The sequence below is a fragment of the Castanea sativa genome, chromosome 6 (genome assembly GCF_040712315.1).
Source record: "Castanea sativa cultivar Marrone di Chiusa Pesio chromosome 6, ASM4071231v1".
NCBI classification, from domain to species: domain Eukaryota; kingdom Viridiplantae; phylum Streptophyta; class Magnoliopsida; order Fagales; family Fagaceae; genus Castanea; species Castanea sativa.
The window spans coordinates 10,402,802-10,423,921 of record NC_134018.1 but is presented as its reverse complement, the minus strand read 5'-3'; the positions used below and the strand labels follow the sequence as shown (position 1 = coordinate 10,423,921).

Here is a 21,120-nt window from a genome sequence, read left to right as displayed (position 1 = left end):
TTATTATAAAATTTTGCTAGTAATGAGATCATCATAATAAGTAACAATTATAAATTGCTCATACATATCTATTATAATTACTTTGTTCAAGTAAAAAGTAATAAAAAAATTTTGAAGTAATATTGTATAAAAAAGTTGATAAATATATATTAATTCATTTCATATTATTGATTTTTACTATGTGATATAATAAAAAGTTTTATTATGAAATCTTGTTTTTTTGTTTCTTCCATGCTTTTTTATTGTGGTATGGCGACACTTGTAAAGCTTGTTAAGGAGTATATTAGCATCATTTGTTTCTTCATCTTCAACATTTGAAGTTAGGTCTTCTCTATCTCTATCTGTTCAATTTTTTAACTTTCATCACTTTTTCTTTCTGCTACATCATTTGTGTTAATCACTAATGTTGGATCTTACAAAATTTGAACTTCAGATTTGTTGTCACTAAGATTTTTCATAGGTATTTGCATTCATATAAAAAATTTTTGCCATCTTGACAAAAATAATACATTAAGATTTATTTAGGATTTTATCACCATCTTGATCAAATATTACAAAAGTTGTTTTGTCAGTTGCATCAAAAACATCAATTTGAATTTTGTATCTAAAGTAGTTTGCAATCTTTATAGTTATAGTGATCTTCTCAACAAAAAAAAAAAATAGTTATAGTGAGATGAATATATTATAAATAATTGAAGAGTATGTAGTTAATGTGAGTACTAAAATGATCCTGATTGTGGTTTGACATTCCTTTCACAAAACATGCACAAAATATAATATCAACTCATCGTTATATCAATGTTGCTTATTGTTGCAATACCCTAGCAGTTCATTGTAGATTCACATCCTATAATGAACTGCTAAGGTATTGAAATTGATAAAAAAATGAAAACGTGATTTCATGAAAATGAAAATTTCTAGAAGTGTCACCTATACATGGGAGAGGAGAAAGAGAGTTTGTAAGTGGGTAAGAGTTTAGGTTTTGATTTACGAAGGGTCAGACCTAGGTCATAATATGTAAAGATAATAACTGGGTTTGACCTTTTCATAAAGTTTAGTCTATTTTTAGAAGGTAGTCCATTTTGTAGAAAATAACTTTTGGTCTAATTGTCAAGAGCAGCTCATATTTTATATAATAGTAAATAAAAGTTATTATGATCTATTGGATTACAGTATAAAAAAAAAATAATAAAAAGAAGTAAAAATAACTAAATGTAAAATTAAAACGCTACATAATAGGACTTTATGCTCACTTGTATGAGATCACTGATTATATATATATATAATATTGATGATTGCATTGCACTTAATCTGTTTAACACTCTCCTATGTGGTTGTTACTTGTTAGAACATTCTCCCCCTTTAAAACAGGATAAAATGCAAAATACGTCAGGATTTTCATTATAAAAATAAATAAATAAAGGAAGAAGCAAAAAGAGCCTTACATCCTGTCCTCCATTCCTTTAACAAATTTTAAAATATTGCTATCGTATCATCTATTTTTAGATGATATTCAACCAATGCGTTCCTTCTTTTCCTTTTTTTTTTTTTTAATTTTATTTTATTCTCCCTCACACTCAGTCTCTCTCGTATACAAGCACAATCCTTTATTTATATATATATACTTTTTATGTCAATCTCAAACATGCACGACTTGTGTTCGGGGCAAAGGATATTTTATATTTATTAAAAGAAAAATATATTATTTTAATGGATGTATTGTAAAAAGAAACATAATGTAAGTAATGTTGTAAAAATGATTACATAAAACAAATAAAGTGACATTTAACAGTGGCGCACTGGCGGTTTTATGTACTATAATTGAGAGAGGGTGGTCTTGTGTATAATTGAGTGTGGTTACAGGACCACCTTAAACTTGGAAAAAAAAAATTATACCTCAAAATAAAAGAATCATAATATGGGTGGTTGACCACTCTAGAAAAAAAGACTTAACCACCCTAAAAAAAACACTTGAACATATTTGATCTCTCCAACATTTTAGCCCATTGAAGATTGAACCAAAAAATTGTGAGAATGCTATGTTCGTAACATTTTTTTAACACTTTTACAATAAATCTTAAGTGGCTGGTTAATTGTTACCAGGAAGCAAATAAATAAATAAAATTAGTGATATGTAAATTAGAACTATTAACAATTGCCAATTGTGATTTGTTATGAAAAATGTTGTAGATGTAACATTTCTCAAATATTGTTCAAACAAACAAATTAGCCTAAAAACCCAAATCAGTTAGTGCTTGCTTTAGTCTTTAGTTTAATATATTGGATTTATGTGATACATCTTTTTTATTTTTTTAGAAAATTTCAACCTATATCATCCGCTACTATTGATAATAGCTCTTTATCATCAAAACAAGACATCAATCAGTTTTTGATGTAGGTGGGGATTGAACCTTAAATCGATTATATAATTATTAAAGACTTTACTAATTGAGCTAACTATAACCCACAATGCGATGCATCTTGTACATACACATATGCACTAAAATAATACTTCAATACTTATAGTTGAACATGTTGAATGAACTTATAGTTTACCCTTTATTTTTTTTATTAGCACTATGAACAAAATTCTTATAAGGAAATCACTTTTATTGCAAAATTTATCTTCTAAGAAAATTCGTATTCACTTGAATAATCTTATTTTAGATCCTAGGCTATGAGAAAATGTATCATCTTTTCATCCTAATTATCAAGAGGAAAAAAAAAAAAAAAAAGAGCATATTTACTAAGATGTTCTTATCAACCTCTTAGCCATGATTTCCCTAAAGAAAAAATTAGTGGATCATTGCATTGATTTAATCTTGATTAATTTAAAGAATACAAAAATATTGGTAAGAATATATCATAAAAAATGATGATACATTTTGTTTATATTGTTACTTATTTAGACAAGATGTTGGTAATTGAAAGGAAAATCAGCAGTTTAATGATTATTTGGTTGTGTATATTAAAAAAGATGTAATTGATAACATTAGTAATGAAGTTATCATACAACAATTTCAAAATATGAAAAACTCGTACAAAGAATTTGTAAAACCTTATATATTTCCGGCTTTTTTTTTTTTTTGTGTCAATATATTCAAGTTTTATTTTTAATAAATTTTGTTTAATTTAAATTTATTAATGACTACCCTGAACAAAATTTATGGGGCTATCACTAACATTTAATTGAGAATTTTTTTCTTTTTTTTTTGTTTTTTTATAAGAGATTGGAATGGTCTTACACAAAATTAATTTGAAGACAAAGCTTGGTTTTGTCACAAAAATTTTGGAACAGATGACTCCACATTAGTTTTTTTTTGACAAAAATGACCTTATAGTAGTTTTTTTTTTTTTTTTGCTGAATAAGGCAATATATTAACACAAAAAAAGAGCGCAAAAACAAATAAAAGCAAGGGAAGGGGAGAAATTTAGCCTACCCCTCCTTCCACAAACCCAGAAACTACAAAGAAGGGGGGAGGGGTCCTAAAACTGTTACAAAAGTAAGCCCATTGGGCTAGGGGAGAGATTTAGCCTACCCCTCCTTCCACAAACCCAGAAACTACAAAGAAAGGGGGGGTCCTAAAACTATTACAAAAGTAAGCCCATTGGGCTAGGGAATGAGCTACAAAGTTAGTCTCTAAAAACAAAAGAGGCATTCCAACATGCAAAAGAGTTTAGAATCACACAGGTATATTCTATAATAGCATTGATGGACCAATGAGGAGTTGTAGATGGGTTTAGGATAGCTTTTATCACAGATGTGGCATCTCCTTCTAGCAAAACCTTCTTTACGAGCCAAACTAGCTGCTAAGAGAGCTGCTTTAGATTCCACCCATAAGGACTCACCTGGACATTCTTCCTGAGACTGTGCTGCTATTATGGATCCATTGCTATCTCTACAAACCACTATCAGCACCACCTTATCAGGCTTCATTGCTGCATCAAAGTTACATTTGATCCATCTGAGAGGAGGAGGCTTCCATGAGGGAGAGTTCTCTTTTTCCCTAAAAATCGATTGCCAAGCTTGCTTGTGTTGAATAAATACCCTATTTATTTGGATGTAGAGCTTGATTAAGTCTACTGATTGGTTTCCTCACACTGTTTGGTTTCTATTCTTCCAAATTTGGTCACAGAGAACTACTGCAAAAAGACTAAACTCCTTTGCTTCCTTGCCTTGGATCTTTAACATTTCTCATGGATTTATTATAATTTTTATCCATTGATCAATATTCATATATTTGAATACATCCATATTTAAGGGCCAAACTGAGTTGGCCCAAGCCTGATTTGTGATAGGGTAGCGTATAAAGACGTGTTCAACAGTTTCAACCTCTTCCTCACAAGCTGGATAGCTCATGTCAGGAATTGGAAATTTTTTACTAGGAATCTCTTGGACCGGAAGAGATTTGCAAACTATTCTCTAGAGAAGAAGCTTAAGCCTCTCGTGTATTTTACTCTTCCACAACATCTTCCAATCCGCTTCATGCATTGGCCCCAGTGAGGTGCTGCTTTGTTGCATTTTAAACATATATGCTGATTTTACAGTAAACTCACCTGATGGACTTTGTCCCTAGCATAAGGTGTCACTCTTTGAGAAGGCAGGAATGTGGATATTGGGGATCCTTGTAGCTGACCGAGTCTCAAATAAATCAAAAAAAAATTCCCTATCCCATTGTCTTGAGTCGTGATGGATGAGCTCGGCTACTAACAAGTTGTTTGGAGCCACCCCAGCCTTGAGTTTTGATCTAAAATCTAGTTCTTTAGGAACCTAAGGGTCATCCCATATGTTAATACTTCTTCCATCTCCCACTTTATAGCACACGCTTTTCTTAATGAGCTTGTTACAACTAAATAAGCTTTTGCAAATCCAAGACACTTGTTTAGGTGGCCTTGTATTGGTAAAACTTCCACCTCTTAGATATTTTCTTCTAAATATTTTTACACAATGCTTATCCTCATTTTTTTGAACCTCCCAAGTTAGCTTGGCTAGTAGAGCCTGGTTGAAATCTTCACTTTTTCTGAGGCCTAGGCCTCCCATGAACTTGGGCTTGCAAATAAAATCCCAGTTCTTCAGGATGCAGCAATCGGAATCATTTTCCTTTGAACCCCACCAAAATTTCATATTTAAAGCATCAAGCTTCTTTGTTGTTTCTTTTGGGAGTCTGAGAAAGGACATAACATATGATGGCATGGCTGAGGTAACTGTGTGAATAAGGGAGGTTCTAGCAGCCTATGAGAGTATCTTAACTTTCCAGCCTTGGTACTTCTTCTCAACTCTTTCTACCACCTCTTGAAATGTACATTTCTTTGACTTTCCTATTTCCTCGAATATTCTCCTTTTGACCCTTCACTTTTCAAACCCATGCTCCCAGCTAGCAAATGTTTAGAATGCCAACTAGTTAGGTTTTTGCTGAAAATCATGGTAGATTTGTAGGTATTTATCTTTTGCCCTGACCAGGAAGAATAAGTGGATAGACATTCTTTGATGGACCTTATATTCTCTTCATCTGCCCTCCCAAAAATGAACAAATCGTCCGCAATTTGGAGATGAGATATTGGTTGGCAGCCCTTAGCAAGCTTGATACCTTTTAGCTTATTAGTCTCTTTAGCTTTTTGCAAGAGTTTGGAGAGTACTTCTACTGCTACGACAAATAGGAATAGGGAAAAAATGGTCCCCTTGTCTTAGACCTCTTTGAGGTTGGAAGAATCCAAATGGGGAGCCATTTATGAGTATAGAAAAAGAGGTAGTTGAAATGCATTATGAAATCCAATTTATCCATCTCTTGCCGAATCCAAAATATCTTAAGACATTAAGAATAAAAGGCCATTCCAATTTATCATATGCCTTTTCCATATCAAGTTTTATTGCCATCTTCTTTTCCTTACCTTTTTTCTTTCTCATAGCAATTAGCATGAATGATTTCATAGGCTATTATGCTATTATCTTGTATTTTTCTATCTTGAACGAAGGCTGCTTGTCAGGGAGATATCATTTTGAGGAGGAGTGGTCTCAATCTGTTTGCTAATAATTTTGAAATTATCTTATATAACACATTATATAGCATGAAAGGGCTGCCATAGCAGTTGTTGTCCATGGTTGATTGATGAATGTCCATTCAAAACACTTTTTGTTATAGACTAATGAACCACATAACAATGCTTGTCTTTCACGTGCCATTTTTACAATTCTCTTTTCTTCTTCCATTTCCCTTGTTGGGCCTGTAAGCCAGGCCATATTTTTGTTTATCTATTTGAATGGCCCAAGTCTTCTATTACCTTAAAGCCCACAAGGCACCGACCCAAAGCAAAAGCTTATTAAATTAAACCAAGCGGGATGCACCTCTCTCTCTCTCTCTCTCTCTCTCTCTCTCTCTCTCTCATTAGTAATTTCACAATATAAATTTTTGGTAAACTTTTTGAAAATTTTAATAAATAATTATTACAATCTAAAGTAATTTCTCAAATTTAATTTATATTTTTATGTCAGGAACTTACATTAAATATATTTGTTTAGAGTTACTTCAAATAGATAATTAAACACAAAGTTGTGGCTTAATAAAATTCGTGTTGATAGATTTCAAATGTTCATGAATATAGTTCAAAGATAATGTCTCAGCTCTCAAATTGACAATGGATTGATAGTGTGCATTTAGTCTTTTAAGTTTGAAAATGGTTATTTTATTCTAATAATTTTATTTCCCAAAATTATTTTTGTTTTTAAGTTTGAAAATTATCATTTTGAATAACTTTGCCGAAAATTATTTTGTTACTATAAAGTATAAACTGGTTGTTTTTAGTGATTTTTTAGCAAATTTACCTAACTAAGTGAGCCCTTAAAGGGCTAAAATTATTTTAAGAAAAGTTATTAAGATAAAATGACAAATTTCAAATTTAAATGACTAAAATGACTTCTGCATAAATTTATTGAACTAAAATGACAAACTTTAAGCTTAAAGAGCGAAAATAAATTTTGAGTAAAGTAAGCATGCGTAAATTTTTTTTTGCCAAATTATTTTTTTAAGTTATATTTTGAAATTCTTTTGATGCATAAATGTGGCAGTGCCATTGCCTTCAAATTGTATAAGCCATCCTAATAATTTTTTGACTAAAATGAATTTTACACCCTATAACTTTGGGTCCTTTCTAAAATTGTCACTATGAAAACTTGTCATTTACGCCCTTGAGTATGATTTTGATTTCAAATTTCAATTTAATCCTTTTGTCAGTATCTATCAATTGTAAATTGTTTACTCACTCCAAATGACATTGTCCCCCAAAAAAAAGGAAAATGTTTTTTTTTAAATAGTTTTGAAAAATAAAAATTTTATTAATTAAAAAAATTGAGTTCCTTTTGTTGTGGAAGATCCTACGTCAATCACCCATCAAATCCATCACAAAGCTATTTTAAAAAAACTTGAGAATGAAACATATTTTTAGCTAATTTGACTGAATTTTAATTAAAATTGTGATCACTACATAAGTATAAATTTTTGTAAGGTGAAAATAGATAAAAATTGAGATTCAAATTTTCAAGAAGGAGTTTCGCACTCATTCACTTAAATTCAGTTAAAGTAACATTTCTATTTTAGATATAAAAAAAAAAAAATACAAGCACACAATTTTAAGGGGTTAAAAAAGGCAAACAATCTAAATAGTTTCAAAATAGTGCCAATATTAGTATATTACAGAATTATTATTCAAGTTTTGCCCCCAAAAATCCATTTAGTTGACCAAGATCCATAGCTATAAGCCAAAAACCCATGCCAACATCCATAACTAAAAACCATTTGACTAACTTTTTTTTTTCATTAATTTTTATGTCAGTGAAGCCCTTGATGAGCGTGGTCTCACAAATTATCCTAAGCACCTAAATTATTCTGTTTAACTTCATTCTTAGCAAATGGAAATTGTTTTTGGCTTAAAATGACATCGTCTTTTGTTACCAAAGAAAAAAAAAAGCCATCGACTTTGAAAGGTTAGTGTCAAGTTGCTAACAAAAAAAGTATTGATATTGATGTAATATTCAAGGGAATAAATTGCAATTTTCATGTTGAAGATTGATTTAAAAATGATCCCAAATATAAAATGTGTAAAGTACACTAATTTGTTTTTGTCAATAGCCCTATAAATATGTATATAAAAAAGAATAAATTATATTTTACACGTCGTATTTGTGGTAGTTTCATATCAAACCCTATAATTGTAAAATTTTTAAGTAAAGCCTAAAAGTCAAACTTCCCCAATCAAATTTAAATTGATAGGATTTTAAAAGTATAATGTTCTATTTGAAACTATGAACATAAAAATTTTAATTTGTAACTTCTTAAAGATTTTAAGGGCAAATTACAATTTACCCACATGTGGTTTGGTCGAAATTTAAGTTGCCTACCTGTGGTTTGAAATTTAACACTTTACCTGAGGTTAACTCAATTAATTTCTATAACCCACCTCTCTTAAAAACAGAGCTAAATATGTAATTTTGCTTCACTTTTATGTCTTTCTTCTCCAAAAACACAATAAATATAAAAATACAAGATTAAATAAGATAAAAAACTATCAATCGGAACACTTTCATCAAGGAATTTTAATTCACAGGTAAGTAACTTAAATTTTGGTCAAACTTCAAGTAGGTAAAGTGTCAAATTTTAAACCACATGTAGGCAACTTAAATTTCAACCAAACCACAGGTGAGTAAGTTGTAATTTGCCCAAATTTTAAACTTTAAGGCTTTATTTTGAAAATTTTGAAACAATAAGGTCGAATTTAAAACTATCCCTAAAATATAGGGTTGAAAATGTAATTTTGCAAAAAAAAACACCTCTCTCTCTCTCCATCTCTTATTTTCTTCTCTCTTTATAATCTGTATTTTTTTTATTTTCCCTCAAACCATTAACGACCATTGTGACAAAAAAAAAATTGAAAAACAATTTCTAATAGAATTGCCGAAGGAAATACTTTCACCTCGAAAAAGAAAAGAAAATATCAAAGGTAATCTCTCTCTTGAGTTTAATGCAAAATACCTGTTTCTTGATTTTTTTTTTTTTTTTTGTTTGATGCAAAACCCAGTTTTTCTGGAGTTTGATGGTTACGCACGTAGTTTGTTTTCGTTAAAGTAAAATTTAAAATTAGTTTCAATTCCATTACAGAGGAATATTACCATTTTCAAGTATTGGCCTCTATGTGTTTGTGTGTGTGTCTGTGTTCTATTTATATATGGGTTTGATTTGAATTTGAAAGTTTAATCGGAAAACACAAAAGGGTCGTAGTGCATTTCTATAATTTGTTGTAAAAATTAAAACTTTAAAATGGTTCATCAATGCCCATGAACTGTAAATTGAAGATAATGCTTCAGTCGGGCAAAGCAATAATCATTTAGGAATTATGATGTCATTAGTTTTTATGACAGAAACACATACCTACATACATACATATGTGAATGACATTGTTATGGCTTGTGTTTAGAAGTTTCGGAGACCTTAATGTGTGTGTATTTATTTGTATGCAATTAGTAATGAATGGGTTTTCCTTTTATTATGGAGAAAGGTTGCCTTAGTTATCGAGTTAGAATACTATTTTGAAAAGTTGGGTGTCGAAAACTAGCCTGTAAAAAGGATATGTTATTGTTATATCAATTAAAAAAAAATTAATGGGTCATGGACGTGTAGGTGTAGCCTTCGCTGAAGTTATATTGAAAGAATGTAGAGTTATGGTTTAGAGGAATGTGGTGAGAAAGTTAAGCATGGTAATAAAGAAGCTCAGTATATGTGAATAAGTTTGGCCAATGAGCTCTAGCTCAAATGGGGTGTTCTCCCCTCCTAAGAATAGGGTGGAGGATGGTTGCAACCCACCTATCAATGTGCGTGTGTGTGTAAACCCTTGTCTGTGCCTGTGCCCATGTGCATGTGTGTGAATTCCTTGAGACTATAAGAGGTGTATTTAGGAAAAGTGTGATGATGCAAGGGGTACCATATTTCAATTATGATACAAGCAATTTGAGAGTGATGAAAGGATAATATAGGACATTGTTGTCTTAGTGTACTTGTACTTAAAGGTGTTCCCAAAATGCAAGTTGCATCACTTTTCTAAGTTAATTTAGCTGTGTGTTTCTATATTGTGCTGTTATTGATACACAGGCGACATCTCATCTGCAAAAGCACAATGGCGACATCCATTCTGTCGCAAAATACTGAAAATAGGCTGTAAGGTTAGAGCCACTCTTTAGGGCTTGGATTGATGCTGCTAGTTTCCCTGCTGGTATTGTGAGCTGGGAGTCATAGCACTTGCAAAGATAGTAGTACCAAGATTTGGAAGTCAAAGGGAAATCCTGCTCCCCTTTTTCTTCTGAAGGTTGTTCTGGGAAGTGGTGCTGCCTTTAACCTTGTGGGGATGCACACCCTCCTAATTGAGCCTCAACTAGAGCCATCAAGCCATGTCATTCCCATTACCACAGTATGATTACTTTAACTTGCCTTCAAGAACCTTTGATTTTATCATGGGTTTGTAGAGTTCCTAGCCCATGCTGCCTGTCTTGGAACTCCAGGTTGGCATCAACATGAGTGTTTGGTGCCTTGTTTTACAGCATTTTCAGGGTCAGTGGCCATGGAGCATACTTCAACCGCTGTGAAAAGCATAACTAGTGAAGGTTCCATGAACTCCCATGATGAGAAATTTCAGTCTCCTCAGTGTGTCTGTATTAAATCTTGCATAGAGGTATAATACAGCATATATTTTTTAACTTCTTACAAAGAGTATGCTTACTGTGAATTGCCTTTCTGGCTTCCCTCGGGAGGTGCAGACATTATTAACTATTTTGAACAAGAAGTGAGGACTTGTGCTAATTAGTTTAAATTGTTGCCTGCTTGCACTTAGAAGATGTTGATCTTATGAACTGATTATACAGGAATCACATACAACCTGATCTAGAGTTTGTTTGGCATCAGCTTTAGTTTTTAGCTTTTATGTACAGCTTTTTAAAACCTCACTTTTTCCACCATTTTCTCAATTTTTCAAATATTTTCAAGATACAAGTATACTTCAGCACACTTTCAACAAAAAGCTAGATAAACTGTTCCCAAATGGACTCTTAGACATGGTAGTTTTGGCATACATGGGAAGCACTTGGTAACTTAACTTTGGGAAGAAGGGGTGAAGTAAATGGGGACAATGATGCTACCATAATTTGCATGGGGTGTGTGAACGAGTTGCCATTTGTTTAGTGTTACTCATGTCAAAGGAGTTGTGCTTTTCTGCACAAGGTAATTTGTTAATATATAATTACAAAAGTACCTTCCAAATTTGTTGGTTAGTTCATTCTCAAGAATATGTCCTGAACTCTCTCCATATTTCCTAAAATAGGTTGCTATGATCTTCCTCTTTGATTATGCATGACATTGCATCAAAATATCTTGGATGATCTATGATGGGTTTAGAAAACTATTTCTTCCTTTTTTTGCACAGCTTATGTGCAATATGTATTTATTACTCTAGTTTAACTTTTGCAGGGTTCAATTTGGTTCCCCAAGAAGGGATTTAAAATGAGTAATCTTTACGAAAATGATGATTCTGCTTTTGTTGGAGACTTAGACTGCAACTTTGCAGCTGATAAAGGAGAAAAGGTTTTAGATCATGTTGATGATAAGTTAGCAAGAAGTGATGATTTAAATGTGGATCTGAATCATCAGGGGAAACTGGGCTCCCCTTCACTGCCTACAGATTTCACATGTGACATTGCAGAATCTTCTCATGGAAATCTACCAGTCGAATTTGGTCATGATGATGTTAGGAGTACAAAATTTGATTCTGATCATGAGAGGACTGAGTCTCCACTCAAGAACAACCATTACCAAGGTGAGATGGATGAATTGCATGGCAGTAATTTTCTTAACTCCCCTCAGTTTAAGGCACAAACTTTTCATAGTGAAAAGGGAACTGAAGATTCTGCTCATTCACAGGAGTCTCCTCTGAGAGCACAGGGAAATCAGGGTGAACAAATGGAGAGCGATTGTGTCTATAACGAAATAGAAGGGGAAGGCACTGATACAGGACAGTTGCTACCTTCTCTGAGGTCACAGGGGTGCAAAAATGAACTTAAGGATGGAAAGTCACCAACTGAGAACCGAAAGCCGGAGATGATCCATTCTGGTATGCAATCGCCAAAGAGAACTCCCAGACAATCTACAACGCCTGTGATTGTAAGAGAGATGCTGGTTTCACCTGAAAGGTCTCCTGACCTAGACTACTCTCCCAATGGTTATAAGACATTGTCTTCTCAACAAGGTTGTCAGGACCCATCATATTCACCTAGATCCCAAAGGCAGAAACATTCTTCACCTGAAAGGAATGGCTTGGTAGAAAGGGTTCCATCCCAGGATCATGCGTCTCCTACTACGAAAACTTCTGTTTCTCCACCAGGGTTCCGGAAAGGGTCCAGGCATAAGCATGCTTCTTCTCGGAAGCGCATATCTGCATCACCAGAAAGCAGCCATTCGCCCCCAAAGTATCGAAGGCGGGACAGATCAGTGTCAAGGACACCCATTCGGCGAAGGGATCACAAGAGAGATTATCGTGACAGATCTCGTTCAAGGTCCCCATATTCAAGAGATCGTCATAGATCCCCAAGGTGAATCTATATCTCCATTTATTTATTTTTTATTTTTTTTTAAATTATGAAACTGAGAGTGGGGTTTTATTTCATAAAGATACATTCTTTTGTTTAGCAGGAGAAGGTATTCTCCAAGGCGAAGATCTTCCCCTTTGGGGTATCATTCTCATCATCAGTCCCCTAGAAGGAGACCCTGGTCACCACCTCGTAATAGGAAAACTGGAGTGGGGTTACCTGGTAGAAACTTATTTGTTGCAGGTTTTAGCTTTTTGACTACAGAGAGAGATTTGGAAAGAAAGTTTTCTAGGTTTGGTCGTGTACGAGATGTTCGTATTGTTCGAGACAAGAGGTAAATATGTGATGCAATATTTCTATTGAAAGAATTTGTTCAGGTCTTCTGACAAGAAAATCTTTTAGGTCTTTTTCTTTTTCTAATCTCATCTGTATAATGGTTTATCACTACGGACATTTCAATTTTATATAATTGTACTGCTGGTCAGCTATTGGAAGTTTAAAATCTGATTTGCTTATACCAGGTGAAGTTTTGTGCTATAGAAAGATGTTCTTTGGATAGAACAATGGGCAAATGTTCCAAACATGAACAAACAGAGATGGAAGGCTTTTGGGAATGGCATTTTCAAGAAACATATGTTTTAGCCCCAAAAATTGAACTGTAATGATAGTCAAAAAGTGTGACCTGTGTGATTGGCAAATCAATGAATACAATAAAATTTCTTCTTAAACATTATTGCTACTCAATTGACTGCTTCTATATGATATTTTAATTATCTAATAGAATGGAGAGCAGGTTTTCATATCCCTTATTATAAACATTGAACATGTTTGTTAGCTGGAAATTTTGTAATGGAATCTGAATGTCCTGTTAGTGAATAGATATGTTAATTAATCCACCTTTTGCTATTCTAAGTGGCTATTTTAATTGAGTGTTTAAGGAACACCTGAGCTTCTGCCTTTATGGAACTTTTCATTCTTTTCAGGAGACACTTGCAAGTATGCAGTTTAAGCTCTAACATGGATAGATTGTATTTTCTTTTGTATTCTTCTGTGAGTTGATTATTTTGCTTCTCTTTTCAATATTTAAGGTCTGGTGATTCGCGTGGGTTTGGATTTTTATCCCTGGAGAGGGATGAAGATGCAGATGCAGCAATCAGAGCTCTTGATGAGACTGAATGGAATGGTCGGATTATCCTTGTGGAGAAATCAAAATCTTCAGGGCCTTGAAGCTTTATGTACAGGTTTATGATTAGGAGTCTAGTTATCACATTATAGTGTTGAAATCTTGCTCAAGACAGTTGAGTTTTGAATTTTATATCTTTATCTATGCTACCACAACAGTGTAGTACCAATTTTCTGAAGCAGGGTGATTTCCACCAAAAAGAAAAGATTTTGTTTTAACCAAAACACAAGTCCTTTAATGTGTCACTTGGGAGCAAGCATATAACCATTGTGCATTACTTTTTGGTTCTGTTGTTTAGTTTCTTACTATTTCTGTATTGCCTTATTCTAGCGGGTATGTTTGCAGTAGTACATTTTAGTCTGTAAAATTATTTTGGCTGCAAAACTAATTGCTCAAGATCCAATGTTTGGAGACAGATTTTTTTTTTTTTTGGGTTGGTTGTTGATAATTCAATAGTTATTAATGGGAGATGAGAGATTTGAACCCTGGATGGCTGGATGTCTCCATTGGAACATTAGGAGATGCTGATTGAGCTACAAGGCTCTTACCATCTAAGAGGCTTATATAACAAGATTTCTTCGATGAGTTACCTCATATAATGATTTCAGCTTAATCAAGGTTCAGTGTTTCAGGCAGTGAAAGGAAATACCTTAACTGAATTAGTGACAATGTTTCCTTTGAAGATCTGAACCCATGACCTACCTCACACTAACCACTAGCCATAACAGTACGTGGTAGATATTAATTTTAGTTAACAACTTGCACGAATGTATATCCTTAAAAGTAAAAATGATCAACCCACTATGGACTAGTCTAAGGTATATCCTTAAAGCGATCAACCAACTATGGATTGTAGTATAGGTAGGCTGGAAATAAGTTATTAAATTTATGAAAGTTAATAAATATTTAGGCTGGAACCATTAAAATTCTGGTTGGTAGATCATCTTGTCTTCAACATAGCCGTAAAGGCCCCATCTTTTGTGGCACTTGGTCTCCCTTTTTGAGCCCTTTGGTATGAGTTCAGGCCTGTGGGACTCTTCTCTTGAGAAATAAAGCTACAAGTGAAGTAGTTAAAGGTTTTTGGTTTTCAGGTGCATTGTGCTTTGTACGTTGATTTGGTGAGACTGGCTGGACAACTAAATTATTGAACTAGAGCTTGATACTTTTTGAGTTTTGAGTGGACCCTGCAAAGGTTGTTCTGGCATGCCCGAACTTGTTTATATATACTATGTTGGTTTTCTTTTTTCTTTTGGTCGGAATGCTGATATAATTTAACAGAACAAAATGGAGATGCAAAGGAGGAAATTTGTTCTCATTAACACTTTTACAACATATTTAATTAGAACTAGGTCTGTGTTTTCAGATCCAAGTATTCATGAATCATCATGGCTCATGAGTCAACTTTCATGTTACATAATGCTTGATTAAATTCGTATGGATCAATACCCTGTAGGCACCATTTGTTTTAAACATTGAAACTGGCAAGTTTATAAAAAAAATTATTATCGGTTTTATAAAAAAGAATACAAATAAAAGAATAAAGGAACAGTTTTATTATATATTATATATATATATATAAATCAACTGAAGAACATGCGTTGTATGATTCTGCTGAGAATCATCCCACCGGTGCAATAAAGTTCAAAGAATTTGAAATTTCCATCTTCATTATTTAAAGTTTTGCGGTGTGTAGTTGTTTCATATCATTAAGAGCAATGCTAAATTTTTCAAAAAAAAAAAAAAGAGTAATGCTAAAGATATACATACATAAAAAATTAAAAAAAAACCCATAACTTATTAAGATTGGCAAGTAATGACTAATATTAGGGCCAATTCTAAGCCTATGCCTAAGCCCTAAGGAGTAGGGTCTCACAGTCGCGCACAACACTTTTTTTTTTTTTTTTTGGTTATCAAAAAAATAAAAGGCCATAAAACTGTAAAGGTCCCAAAATTATATAAAAGAGTCCAACAATTGTAGAATGTATTTGATATTTATTTAAAAGAAATATATATATATATATATATAAATGAGCTTTTAAATTCTTTCTCCTACCACCAAGAAATCTCCCACTATACCCAGACAATAGCCAACTGAGAGAATCTAAAATGTTTCAAAAAGATAATTGTCGTGAGTGTATCCTTTATGTCACAAAGAGATTCACGTAAATTAGCTATTATCAATTGTAAAAGATACATTAACAACATAAATAAAAAATAAGTAATAATTTTACATCTAAAAAAAATTGGTTTTTAAACAAAACAATATATATAAGTCAAATAAATAATGTTTATTTGATATTTAAATATAGGAGAAATTATAGTAAATTCACATGTGGTTTGACCCGTTTTCACTTTGCCTACCTGTGGTTTAAAACTTAACACTTTGTTCACTAATCCATTTGCTTTCCATTGCCCACCTCACTCTCAGACGATAGAAAAACATTTTTTTTATTAAAAATCAGAACATGACACAGATAAAAAACACGAACCAATGAAACTTTTTCACGAACCCTAGAAACACGAAAAACTCCATTTTGCATCTAATATTGAAACCCCAAAAACGCAATTCATTGAACTCTCTCTCTAAAGACTCAGATTGGGTCTTCATGGCCAAAAGTCCCAAGTTCTCACCGCCCATCTTAGCCACTTGCCACCACCATTGACAAGAATCAAACTGTATACACCATGGATGAATCGAAAGTACGAAGCCGCGAGTGATTGTTACTTAATCGAACGAATCTGGAAGCTTTTATAAAGAATAGAAGATCTCCTCGAGTTAATGGACCTAGACGATTCTCTTAGACTCAAGAACCAACTCATCGTCAACTCATTGAACAAAATGGTATCAATTTGTTTCTCCATTAAAGACCCAATTTCACTCTCACCAAAGTCGTCCTTTGATTTTGGGTTGTTACTATTTGGGTCATTGAAATTGCTGCGATTTTTCATTAAAAAATTGTGTAATGTAATTTTTGGTTGTAATTGCTAATTTTTTGGGTTGTTGCAAGCATGAAATGTTTGCTGCCTTTGTGGTGTTTGATAAAGTTTCTCAATAAATAAAAGGTTCAAAACAAAATTCATTTTATATGTATAAGCCACAAACTCAACTATTGGACCCAATAGATCAATGCTCAAAGTGTGATTCAAAACCCAAGTTGAAATGACAAACCAGAGATTTTCTTTGTTTCATTTCTCCGTGTTTGAGAAAGAGTAGTACTATGAAGACATGTAGACTAATGAAACTAGGTGGGAACTTTCCTCTAGTATGCAATATTTTGGATGATGATCTTGGAGAGAAAAATGGTTGAGAGTTTTTCTTGAGAGGTGTTTCATTCATTTTCTTTTATGTTTTTGTGTTAAAAGTTGACTTTCTACCCTCTTCCATTACCAGGATTTCAATATCAGATGCAGAATGGGGTTTTTCGTGTTTCTAGGGCGGGTGAGGAAAAGTTTTAATGGTTCGTGTTTTTGATCCGTGTTATGTTCTAATTTTTAATAAAATGATGTTTTTCTAACGTCTTATGGTGAGGTGGGTAATGGAGAGCAAACGGATTGAAATTCAAGTGGGCAAAGTATTAAGTTTTAAACCACAGATAGGCAGAGTGAAAACAAGCCAAATCACATGTGGATTTACTGTAATTTCTCCTTAAATATAAAAACACCCACTTAAATTTATGACTTTAAACCTTATAACAAATTAAATTGATTCTTATTAACATAATATCGCTTCTACATGAATCAATTATTTATTTTATTTTGTTGTATATTACCAATTACCGCAATATGTATACAATAAATCTTTAAGAAAAAAGGGCAAAACATTTGTTTCACTCTACGTATTGTACAATCAAACCAACGTGTCATTAGAGAAGAGAAGAATATTGAATAACGTTTATCTTACTATTCTTTGATCTTTGTAACCCCTGACAGTGACGTTTTAATAAAATTTGTTTCTAAGCTGTGTTTGGTTCTATGTAAAATGTTTTCAAGTGTAAAATATTTTCAGGTGAAAATGTTTTTCGGAAAAAAAAAATATTTTTAGGTGTTTGGTAGTATTTTAAAAAATACTTTGAAAAATATTTTTTAGTGTTTGGTTGTGTTCTTACAAATACTATAGAAAACACATTTTTTATTTGTTGCTCACATTTTCTCAACTTCCAAACAAATATATAATATTATTTCTTAGCAAAGAAACATAAAAGAAACAAAACCAAAAAAAAAAAACATCAAATACGGTCAAATTGAGAGAAGAAGGAAGAGAGAGAGGCGAGATAGTGCGGCTAAGGCGAAGGGGAAGGCGAGATCGCGCGGCGTTGGAGTCGATCTTTGCTTGATCGGCGGGGAGAGGCACGGCCCCGACAGCGATGGAGTCTATCTCAAGTTCAAGTGACTGGCCTCTCTCTCTCTCTCTGACAGTGGGCGGCTCTCTCACTCTCTGATGGTGACCAGCCTCTCTCTCTCTCTCTCTCTCTCTCGATTCAGTTCTTTTTCTTTTTTTTTTTTCTAGAAATGGTTTGAAGGTAAGCTTGGAGATGGGTTTTGGACCGAGGGGCGGCACGATTTGGACTGGCCAGAGCTTGGCTGAGGTGAGCTTGGAGATGGGTTTTGGACCATATGAGGAGTGTGCTCGAGCTCTCTCTATTCAGGTGTGGTTTCCAGAAATTGTTTGAAGGTAAAATCAAAGTGTAAATGACTTTCCGTTCAAAGTGGCTTATTTTCCGGTCAAAGCGTAAATAATTTTCCGTTGACCGTATTTTTCCGTAGCTGCCAAACTTACATAAGGGCATAAAATAATTTCTTGAAAGTGTTTTCAAGCGAAACAAACGCAGCCTAAGTGTGCGTTTGAATACTGCTTATTTTGCTGAAACTGAAAATAATAAAATAATAATAAAATTAATGTTCACTCTGCTGTTACTGTTCATATGCCTTAGTGCACTGTTCATGTCCCATGAACAGTACACCATGCGCTGGTAAAAAAAAAAACGCAAAACGTGGACGAGAGATAAGCTATCCAAACGGAGCTTAAATTTGAAATTTTATTTTCAATAAAACTTGGTTAGCTCAACTAGTAAAATATCTTGTCGTCAAATAAAAGATATGAGATTTTATCCCCACTTACATAAAAAACTAATTAGTGTCTTAGTCTGATGATAAAGACAATTATCAGAAATGAACATTATAGGTTGAAACTCCATCTATCAAAAAAAAAAAAAAAAAAAACTTTCGATAGGATCCAAATGTAGAATTCTCATTCTCATTCTTTTTTCTTCATACAGTTGAATGTAAATTAATAAGTTTAGGAACATATAACATTTCATAGTTTTGTTTATAATTGTTGAGTTGGAGTGTTGTAGTTGGTGGCTAATGAAAATAGAGTAGTGACTTATGAGTCCATGTAAAATTCGTTTTACCCCATTAAATATTCCATTTTAGTGGATTTCAATTAGTTCAACTATTAAAATCTCTTATTGTTGAATAAGAGATATGAAGTTTGAATCTCGTTTATACTAAAATCAATTGGTGTTTTAGTCTGATGATAAAGAACAATCGTTAATTCGTTATAGAGCAAATACTATAAATTCAAATTCTATATGTGTGTTTATATATATAATAAGTTTTAAAATTTTAATAATGATATTAAAAAAAAACATTGTGACAAAAATAGCCCTATCACTTTTTATAATTTTATTTGTTATATATGTGGGGGACAAAATTGCTTAAATGCACATTTGGGCCTTGGGCCTGGTTTGTTGGTATAAGTCTGTTCAATCAGAATCTTCAAGGCCCACAGGCCAATTCGTGCTACAAGGGGCAGAAGAGTTGTCCGAGGAGATACTCTTGCTCGGACGGGCCCAGTAAAGGCCATGTGACGTGCTAAAGGATTTAGAGATAGAATTCTGGAAGATCTGTTGGGTAAAGACGTGATCCAAGCACTCGTTAGAATGAGGAACGTGCGAGAAATATCTGAGAAAAAAAGCTGCTACCACCTCATTAAAGGCCCTACATTTACCTCCCTGACCGCATTAATGGAGAGATGACATCTGAACAGTAATATTCAGCTTTTCAGCTATTATTTGAAGACTTCAAGAAGGTGGTGGATGGAACAAGTATCTATGAAGAAAATATGTGCTACACGTAGGAGAGAAAGAAAAGAAGAAAATGGATATAAGAGGACAGGAGAGGTATGAAGAGGAGGGGGGGGGGGGACGAAAAACTTGAAGACCAATTGTAATCTTTTGCTTAAAGAGAGAGAGACAATACACGTGGTCCTCGGCTTACGTCCGAGGAAAGTTTTTTGTCATATTCATCTATTATTTGCATAGATTGCGGCATTCTAGCCTGTTTATTAACTCTCCAATATCCCTAACCTAGATTTCAAACCCATACTCTACAAATTTTATTGTATAAGACTCTTTGGGCCTAGGTCCATCTAGTGATTGGACCGGGTACAAATTGTGCACGTACAATATATATATTAGTTTTTTTTAATAAAAAGCCATAAACACCAAAGTCCCAAAGCATAGTTATTAAATCTGCACCAAACAATCGGTTAAACCGTGAACCAAAGTATTATCCTGAATGGTTTTGTGTAAAATACCAAATATGAAATGACCATTTCTCAAACTATGTAAAACAACAGATTGTATGGATTAATCTTTTTAGCTCGTGGATAAAAGAAACAAAAATACCATTTTTATCTATGAAAAAGACTTAACTGAACTACTGAAGTCACTAAGGCTGTGTTTGTTTTGGGTGAGAATGAAATTTGGAAAATATTTTACACCCTCATGTGTGTTTGGGAGCACATGTAAAACTCAGTCAAACTAAAAATCAATTGTTTTGATCGTATAATTCAAGCCCTTCAAGTGGAAAATCATTTACACATTCCATTTACCTTCAAACCAAGTCTTACAAACTGAAAAACAGAAAAGAGAGAGAGGGTAGCTTTGGAAAGTCACTTGGAGATCCACTAAACCCAATTCCGGTTAGATCGTGCCGCCTCATTCCCCTACACGTGCCGATAAGTACTCTATTTCCTTTTCTTCCTTGGAGTTTCTTCTCTCCTTGACCAACCACAACTCCGCCGTCTTGATTAAACCCATCTCCGATTAGCATGCCCAAATCAAGCAATGCATGTACCTGATGCACCCATAAAACCCCTCGAGTTTAGCATCCCAGCCCATGATTTGTCCCTCTATCGACATCGTGACCTCAAACGTCTTGCACAAACCCATCCCTCAAACCCACCACTCAAATCCGAAGGTATTCTGACACCGTGACCTCAAACCCGTCCCTCAAACCCAAAGGTATTCTAACA

General features: G+C 33.5%; 1 protein-coding gene across 5 annotated transcripts; it reads left to right on the top strand.

Moving 5' to 3' along the window:
* Positions 1-8,885: 8,885 nt before the first annotated feature.
* On the top strand, positions 8,886-14,085 carry LOC142638168 (uncharacterized). 5 transcript variants are annotated; one of them, XM_075812173.1, is made up of 5 exons: positions 8,898-8,991; positions 10,137-10,713; positions 11,505-12,622; positions 12,723-12,953; positions 13,708-14,085. In XM_075812173.1, exons 2-5 carry the CDS (start codon positions 10,603-10,605, stop codon positions 13,844-13,846), a joined length of 1,599 nt encoding a protein of 532 aa, XP_075668288.1. In that variant the 5' UTR covers positions 8,898-8,991; positions 10,137-10,602; the 3' UTR covers positions 13,847-14,085. The 5 variants fall into 5 exon arrangements, with proteins under 5 accessions (XP_075668291.1, XP_075668290.1, XP_075668288.1 ...); XM_075812172.1 differs by having other exon boundaries at positions 12,720-12,953; XM_075812174.1 differs by lacking the exon at positions 13,708-14,085 and adding an exon at positions 13,141-13,461 and having other exon boundaries at positions 12,720-12,953.
* Positions 14,086-21,120: the final 7,035 nt, after the last annotated feature.